The sequence below is a fragment of the Fukomys damarensis genome, unplaced genomic scaffold, assembly GCF_012274545.1.
Source record: "Fukomys damarensis isolate Sample0158 unplaced genomic scaffold, DMR_v1.0_HiC HiC_scaffold_9, whole genome shotgun sequence".
In the NCBI taxonomy this organism is placed as follows: domain Eukaryota; kingdom Metazoa; phylum Chordata; class Mammalia; order Rodentia; family Bathyergidae; genus Fukomys; species Fukomys damarensis.
The window spans coordinates 1,904,474-1,912,824 of NW_022900921.1; the positions used below are offsets into that span (position 1 = coordinate 1,904,474).

An 8,351-nucleotide genomic window follows, 5' to 3' on the forward strand; every position below is an offset into this window, starting at 1 on the left:
AGACATAGCTCTGACCCCAGACGGACCCCTGCGGTCCTGAACCCCGACCTTAGTTGCAATCTCAGTCCCAGGGCTAATGGAGGGCGCCTTAGCATCCCCAACCCTTCTTCCTCTCCTGCCTGCCCTTCTCCCCAGGGCTGACGGACCGACCAGTAGCCTCCGTTTCAGCGTAGTCCTAACCCAAAGCCTGAAGGCCAGACCTTGTCCCATCACCCCTTTCCCTACTCACGAGACAGCAGCCTGCCTCTCGTGCCCCTCGGAGCCCATTCCTCCACCGCCCTGTCCCCAGGTCCCTGTCAGGGCGTTTGCTCATCCTGGAAGAGGCCCCGTAACTCCCTAACCCTCCACCATCCTTCCCGTCTGTGGGCGGGGGAATGGCCCCAGTCTCCTGGGCAGGGTGAGAACACAACGATAACACAGTGCCTGGCCCGGCGGGAGATGGGGCTCGGTTAAATGTGACACCCCCCAGGGCCCTCAGTGGTGGTGTCTCTCCTGTCTCCTCAGGGTCCCAAGGGAGAGCCTGGACAGCACGGCGAGACGGTCAGTAGCGGGGCCTCAGAGGCGGCTGCCAGCCCCGTGCCCCAGACCCGGAAGCCCCTTTCCCACGGTCCCCTGAGGCTGCGTGCTGCCCATGGGCATGCGCACACCTGTGCCCCTGCCCTCTGCCCTCGGGTACCTGGCCCAGGCAGAGCCCCGTGGCCCCAGCCTCCTGGGTGGGGTCTGCAGCCCGCTTGTCACTGCTTGAGCCCTGAAGTCACCCCGGTACTGACAGCACACGTTCCCCAGCCACTGCCTCCTCTTTGGGACTAGAGAGACCATAGATAGGCCCAGGCGCACCTTCCACGGGGCCCTACACCTTCTGTTCTCTTGTTGCAGGGCCCCAAGGGACCCCCAGGGCCCAAGGTGAGTGCTCCTCTGCCCTCCACCTGCTCAGAGGTGGGAGGGATGGGCCCCCTCCCCCTCTTCCCCACTGGAGCTGAGGCAGAGAGTTAGGAGATCCCACTCTGTGACCATGGACTGTTTACTGCCTCTCTGGGCCTCGAGCAGCTTTTGAGTGGAAAGTAGCGATTTCCCACATACCCCCCTTGCATGCCCACGCCCACGCCCACAGCGGAGCGGTGCATCCTGTGGGACACGCCAACGCTGCCCAAGTCTACGCTGACGGCAGGGCTCCTGTGAGTTTGGCCAAGTGTGCGGCGAAGTGTCCTCCACTGCAGCACCCACGGAGTAATTCCCCTGGCCTGAAAATGCCATCCCCAGTGCCTGCCACCCACTGACCTGTGTGCTGCCCTGGAGCTTTGCCTGCCAGGCTGTCACGCGGCAGACTTACCCCCTGCAGCCCCTTCAGAGTGGCGTCTTTGGTGTCTAGTACTCGCCTCGAGCTCTGCCCCACCTGTTCTTGGTTTGATAGTTCGTCCTTGTTAGGGCTGAATACCCCTCCACTGTCTAGAGCACCGCTCACTTCCCCATTCGCCCACTCAAGGACGTCCTGGCTGCTCCGACTTGGGCATTGTAAGCACAAGTGTCGTCAACATCTGGGTGCAGTTTTCATGGAGTCACACATTTTAACAGCATCTTGTTCAAAGCCTTCTCTGGCATCCGCTGCCTCTTTTCTTCCTCTGTGGGGAGCACCTGGGGCTCTGAGGTCCTCCTGGGAGGATGCAGGGCCCTGGGCTGAGAGGGATGGGTGGAAAAGCATTCCCTTGGTGGCACCTGCTGGGGGCCGGGATTTGGGGGCCTTCACTCTCCACCACCCCCGGCAGCCCCTGAGGCTTCTGTCACCTCCCTGCTCACAGAGCAGTGGCTTGCCAGGGCCACAGCACCGACAGGGCTGTGCGACTCTGCAGTGCTGACTGGGCCCCTGGCACCACCTATCCCCAAAGGGAAGGGACCAGGGTTCAAACAACCGCATCTACAGCTCCGACCTACCTGTCGCACCTCTCTTGTCCCCGCTTCCAGGTGAGCCTGGTGCTCACGGAAAGAAGGTGAGGGCCAGGGGAGCAGCTTCTGGGCCGGTGTCAGGAAGGTGCAGGGGAGCAGGGCAGGGCCTCCATAGGGCAGGTGCCCTCCTAAGCACCCCGAGGCCCTGTGGTGGGGGCTGCCCTGACTCATGGCTCAGCAGAGGCAGAACTTCGGCCGTGTATTCACCCACTCCTCCATTCCCCACCTTGGTCACACACCTCAGGGCCAGGACTGTGCTTCTCAAGTAGCATCAGCGTTGCCTCAGGGTGATCGAGAAATGCAGGGCTGGGCCAGAGCTGCAGGGCACAGCACTGGCCTGGCCCGCGCAGGGCCCTGGGTTCCACTCCAGCCCTGAAAACCGTCTCAGTGTGAGTTCTGGGCCACCCCGGACTCTCGGAAGCAGAGGCTGGAGGGTGGGGCACCCACAGTGGGTGTAAGCAGCTGTCCAAGTGGCTGAGAGGCTGTGAGCTGACGGGAATGGCGCCCACGCACCTCCGTCCTTCCGCCCTCACCTTCTCGCCCCAGCACTGACGTCTGACACGGCGCTGTCTGTGTACCTGCACCACTGCTGTCCCTCAGCCTCCTCACCTCCTTCTGAGCCAGGACCTTGTCTGCCCAGCAGCTGAGGCGTGAGAGCGTGTTCACACTCCCTCCTGTCCGTGCAGACACTTGCTGGGCTGGCTGTGGGCTGGGGACCGTGGACACAGATGACGTGGTCCTCCCCTGCCCTCGAGGGCAATGGGGGAATGCGTGGGGACTCGCACCAAGGGCCTGGCCAGCCTGCCCAGCCCTGCCAGTCACAGCCTCTGCTGTTCTCTCCGCAGGGGGAAGATGGGGCGCCCAGCCAGCCAGGGCTCCCGGGACCCCCGGGGCCCAAGGTACGTTCCCCTTTCCCTGGGGGCCCTGCCTTCCTGCCTCATAGCCACCACCTTCCTGGTCCCTGTCCTGGCCCTTTTCCCTCATGGCGCCGTGGGCCAACCCGGCTCATTCAGGCCCCAGCCGCCCTGGTTCCCTCAGCTGCTCATCGTCCCGTCTTAGGTGGCTGCACGTGGCCCTGTCCCCAGCTGCACACCTTGCTCCCTGCCCCTTGCCGCAGTCCCCAGGTCCTGGCCGGCCCCACCGCGGCAGCCACAGCCCCTTGGCCACCCAGGGCACACCCCCAGGACCCCTCAACCGCAGGTCCCAGGCCGCGTTTCCCGCCTCACATCCACCTCTCCATTGCAGGGTGAGCCGGGGAGTGTGGGGCCCCAAGGGCAGAGCGGCGTGGACGGCGCCCCAGGCCTGAAGGTGACGCTAGCACTCTGCTCTGGCACCTGCAGCCAGGCGTGGGGGGTGCAGTCTTGCCTCTCTTTGCCTTCCCAGTGGAGGGGCTGTGGGCCTGGTGCTGCTCCGACTGCGGTGCTCCTCCGGGAGGAGCCCTTCTCATGCATAGGCCCTGGGGCCCCAGGACACTGGGCTGGGCCTTTTGCGGATAGGGGACTGGAGGGGCTGGGGTGGGGGTCCCTATGCCTGGCTCTAACCTCGCATCTCCGCAGGGGGAGCCCGGCCCTAGAGGCGCGGATGGAGCCGCAGGGCCCCGGGTAAGCAGCCTCCCTTGCCGCAGCCGTGCAGCTGGGATCTAGGAGCTTCAGACACCCCCAACCCCCCAGACCACAGGGGGCAGTGGAGCTACAGGATCTGAGCATCTTCTTAAAAACTGTTTACCACTGATATATTTGTATTTCATAACATCTGCTTATGGTCAGATGTTCAAATGTGGGAGTGCCAGAGTAAAGAGCCCTGCCCTCTGTTACTAAATAAGAGTTCTTTCGCTCCCTGGTGGCCGTGCGCCCTCCCAGCCTCCTCTTCATGTAGCAGATTCAGGCCCTGGACTGGCCATGCACTGGGGTGGACCTTGCTTTCCTCACCCCACACAGAGCCTTCTCCCCTCACCACTGTTGCTGCCCTGATCTCTTGCAACCAGCCCTAGGGACCTGGCCTTGTGCGGACCCCAGGATCCTGTCCTCGGCTGTGTCACCAGGTGTGACCGCGTCCCCTTGGCCCCAGGGCTGACTTCTCCTCAGAAGATCAGATCTGAGCCCCAGCCTGGCTGTACAGGAGGCAGAGATCTGGCTTGGGCACCGTGTGTGGGCCACGTGTACAGCCAGCGAGCTCCACAGGCCGCAGCACCTTCAGCTGCAATGTGGCTGGCGCTGCTGTCCTTCCTCAGAGGCCCAGCGAGGGGCTGGCCAGGTTGAGCCTTCACACTTGCCCGGCCAGGAGCAGCTGGGGGAGGGAGGCCCGAGTGCCTCCTTGGCCAGACGGGCGTGGAGTGTGCAGGAGTGCAGCTGTCTGTGCCCTTGGCCAGGAACGCAGGAGTGCAGCCTGCACAGGTTGGGGGGCAGGGCCCAGCCTTCCATGTCCCGCAGGAGCCTCCACAGGTGACAGGCACAGCGTCCCCTGAACTTCTCATTCTTCCGCCACAGGGTCCCCCAGGCCTCAAGGGCGAGCAGGGGGACACGGTGGTGATCGACTACGACGGCAGGGTCCTGGATGCCCTGAAGGTAGCGTTGGTGAGGGGTCCGGGTGCCACCTCGTATTCATGCCTGGGAGCGTAAGCCCTGGGTGTCTTCAAGGGGCTGGGGCAGCTTAGCACGAGGACCTGTTTCTTCGGGTGCCTGAAGCTGTGCCAGTGCCGTTGAGAACTCCTGGCAGTCTGGGAGGTGTAGCCCCAAGTTCCCCAAAGGCAGAGGCCAGAGAGAAGCGGGAGGCGGAGCACTTCCGGGTGACCAGGCCGTTCTCAGGGGCCCCTGGCTGTGAGGCTAGGTCTGTCCACCTAGTTGTGAAGGGGACGAGAGAGCCCCGGGGCCCACGGAGGCCACCCAGTGACTGGCAAACTGGGACCTGCCACAGTGGAGTGTCTGGGGCCGCTGCTCATGGCGGCAGGGGAAGGAGCTAGGTGGGGGCACAGTGGTCACCAGGACCACACTTGGTGTTGGCACCTGAGCCCCAAGCCTCAGAGTTTCAACGCCCTCTATCTCCGCAGGGCTCGCGTGATGGTAACTATGGGCTGCCAGCCTGCATGTGACGGTGTAATGGGGCTCGGGGCATGTGTGCGCATGTGTGGCCCCGGCTAGCAGGGAGCCTCTGGGAGAAGCCCTGAGTTGCAGCTCATAGGATTTTGGGTGCCCGACTGGTCTGATCTGATGGCAGCTGGCAGCCATAGCCGGTCTTTGAAAAGAGACTGGGGAAGGCCAGTTCCGGAGCAGAGGGGAGGCTCATGGAGGTGGTGTAGGGAAGAGGCAGTGGCAGGGAGCTGCCCGCTAGGGAGGCCAGTGCCAGGCCTGGGGCTTGACGCAGGGAGCGGGGAGGAAGTGAAGTAAAACCAGAGGCTGGGAGACACCGGTAGGAAGGGCAGGCTGGGGACAGGAAGAGGGGGCGAGGACCCAGGCTTGGCCGGCCAGGGGAGCTGGGTGCAGTGTGGCCTCAGAAGCCATGGCCAGTGGTCCTAACCTGGACAGGCACCTACAGGCCCCCGAGAGCCCATCCTACCTGTGCCACCGAGGAACTCCTCAGGACCAGCCGGCAGCAGGCAGCAGAACTGAAAGCACAGGGTGGCCCTTGGCCTTCAAGGCCAGCAGGGTTCACACGTGCTTGAGGGCCCTGGGAGCCACCGCAGACCCTCAGGGGAAGGTGTGTGAGGACAGCTGTACGGGGAGACTCTGGGCGTTTAGGCCTCTGGGAACAGCTACCCACGGCGTTCCCACGTCACCTTCCTGGCCTCTCCCTGTTCCGCCTGCGCTGCACAGCACCTTGGCCCATGGTGGGAGGCTCTGCCTAACCACTGACCTGCTCCTCTCCTGCCACAGGGTCCCCCTGGGCCGCAGGGAGCCCCAGGGCCACCAGGGATCCCCGGAGCCAAGGTCAGTGCCTACTCAGCTCCATGCTCCCAGAGACCCGGTCTCCACCGCCCTTCTCCTCTCTGCCCGTCCCCGACCCCTGGTCCCTCCTGTGTCAGCCGGAGTCCTGGGGGCCCCATTCTAACCAAACCAGGTGCCTTCTCCAGGCCCCGGCACCCCTCGCACCCCGTGAAGCCTCCCTCACACACTGAACTTGCCATCCTCCCTCGCACAGCCTGGCCAGCCCTGGGGGCTGTGCCTGTGCCTCACGCCCTCCCGACGGTGTAGAGAAAAGCTGAGGACATTGAGATCCGCAGAGTCCCATCCTGGCTTCACTGTTCCAGCTCGGCGGCCTGGGGCCTTAGTGTCCAGAGCTGTCACCTAACAACCGTGCTGCCAGGGCCCTCACAGCTCAGCAAAGGGAGAGTGGTGGCAGCCAGGGTGCCTTCCTGGGTGGCTCTGACCCTGCCTGGGAAGACTGGTCAGGGCCAGCCAGGCCCTCCCTCAGGCCACCGCCCATCTTGGGGCTGAGCGGCGCACAAGTCAGTCTTACCTACCACCTGTTCCCCCGCAGGGTGAGCTCGGATTGCCGGGTGCCCCAGGAATCGATGGAGAGAAGGTCTGTGGGCTTCTGACTTCCATGGTGGTGCTGGTGCATCCCAAGCCCAGGGCCGGGAGCGGGCTGCCCTGTCCCCAGCTAGTCCCAGCTGCCCCACTGCTTTCATCCGGGGCTCCCAACTACCTGGGCCAGAGGTGGGGAGCCCACAGCAGGGGGGCTCTGGTCTGGCCTCATCTGAGCTCAGAACCCACCAGAGGGCAAGGCTCTCATGAGCCCCACTGATTCTGTGATCTTATGGCCTTCAGGGTCCCAAAGGACAGAAAGGAGACCCAGGAGAGCCCGGGCCGGCTGGGCCCAAAGGGGAAGCAGGCGAGATGGGCCTATCTGGCCTTCCGGTAGGTGTCAGGGCTGGGCTGCCCTTGCTGCAGTTGGGGGCCTGCTGTGAATGCGTACCCACCGCAGGGCGGCCGACAGGCTCTGGGCAGGGTGGGGAAGCCCGCAGGGAAGGACAGGGCACACCGGCAAGGAGACACCTGGGCTTCCTGGCCTAAGTCCACCCTCTTCTGTGAGACTGCACCCATGAGGCAACGGGGCCCACACAGAGATGCAGCTGGGTGGCAGTGAGGTGACCTGTGGTCAGACTCTGCTCCAGCCTGAGCTACCTGGGTTTGTACCAGCTCCGGCGCTTCCTGACCCTGGAACCCAAGGCAGTGTCCTGACCTCCTCTAGCCTTGGTTTTCTCACTGATAAAACGGTGAGTCAGGTGTGGTGGTGCACACCTGTAATCCCAGCACTCGGGAAGCTGAGGCAGGAGGATTTCACTGAGTTCAAGGCCAGCCTGGACCACACAGTGAGACCCTGTCTCAAAAAACCAAGTAAGAAAATAGAATAGGGATGATAACTTTCCTCAGGAGAGAAGGCATAGATAGGGCTAAGTGTGGGTAGCTGGCCTGGCCCACAGTGAGCCTGCTGTCACCATGGTCTTTTTCACTGCTGCTCTTGTCATGGCCAGGGAGGAAGAGTGGCTGGGTGTTAAACAGCCACTGTCCACCCTGAGGGCCGTTTGGCTGGCAGTGGCTCTGGGGTTTGACCCTGGGTCTGAGCCCCAGTCCCTCGCTGCACACAGGTCCGTCTGTATGGTGTCTCTGCACAGCCAGGCCAGCTCCTCACTCCCTGCGTGGGAGGAAGGAAAGACTGTGGGACCGTGTAAGGTGGGCGGGAGGGGCTCACAGACCACCATCCGCAGGGTGCCGACGGCCCCAAGGGAGAGAAGGGAGACTCAGCACCTGAGAGCCTGCAGGAGAGCCTGGTAAGGGGGTGCTGGGGCAGAAAAGTCCTGGCCCTGGGATGGGGGGGCTGTGTCCCCTGGAGGCCAGTGGAGAAGCAGAATCAGCTGTCAAGTCCCTCACAGGCTATGCCAGGGGCAGGAACCTCAACCCCAGAGCTCTGCCAGCCCACAGCTCAGGGCAGAGCCGCCAAGGAAGGGCAGCAGGGGTGGCTAACCCTCTTCTCCTTCCAGGCCCAGATCATAGCGGAACCAGGGCCCCCAGGGCCGCCAGGGCCCCCCGGCCCCCAGGTAAGGACGGCTTGGCATAAGGAGGCTGGGAGCCCGGGAAGGTGGCATCTGGGCAGGACAGGGGTCTTCAGGCGGCCAGGGCCAGGGCCAGTGAGTGGCCTGAGGCCATCGAGGCTGCAGCAAGAGGGCCCAGCCCTGAGTCTATAGCTAGCCAGGTGCCATCTGACCTCCTCTTTCCTCTTCCAGGGCCTCCCAGGAATCCAGGGCCCCAAGGTAAATGGAGAAGCCCCAAAAGCAGACCCCATGCTGTGTCTTAGGCCTGGAACATGCCCAGTGCCTGGCTCAGCGCCTGCTCCTTGGACCCTGGGGCTCTGTCCACTTCAACTTCCACTGCCCAGGGCCCAGTCACTGCCCTCCTCCAGCCTCCAGGTCTGCC

At 63.8% G+C, this 8,351-nt stretch overlaps 1 protein-coding gene across 1 annotated transcript in view; it reads left to right on the top strand.

Moving 5' to 3' along the window:
• The window catches only part of Col23a1 (collagen type XXIII alpha 1 chain), a 241,613-nt gene that overhangs the window by 227,660 nt on the left and 5,602 nt on the right, over positions 1 to 8,351 (top strand). Inside the window, exons 12-23 of the mRNA XM_033761759.1 lie at positions 505 to 540; positions 877 to 903; positions 2,787 to 2,840; positions 3,187 to 3,249; positions 3,498 to 3,542; positions 4,428 to 4,505; positions 5,811 to 5,864; positions 6,415 to 6,459; positions 6,705 to 6,794; positions 7,646 to 7,708; positions 7,919 to 7,975; positions 8,162 to 8,188. Coding sequence (XP_033617650.1) covers positions 505 to 540; positions 877 to 903; positions 2,787 to 2,840; positions 3,187 to 3,249; positions 3,498 to 3,542; positions 4,428 to 4,505; positions 5,811 to 5,864; positions 6,415 to 6,459; positions 6,705 to 6,794; positions 7,646 to 7,708; positions 7,919 to 7,975; positions 8,162 to 8,188 — 639 coding nt within the window. The remainder of the gene's footprint in view (positions 1 to 504; positions 541 to 876; positions 904 to 2,786; positions 2,841 to 3,186; positions 3,250 to 3,497; positions 3,543 to 4,427; positions 4,506 to 5,810; positions 5,865 to 6,414; positions 6,460 to 6,704; positions 6,795 to 7,645; positions 7,709 to 7,918; positions 7,976 to 8,161; positions 8,189 to 8,351) is intronic.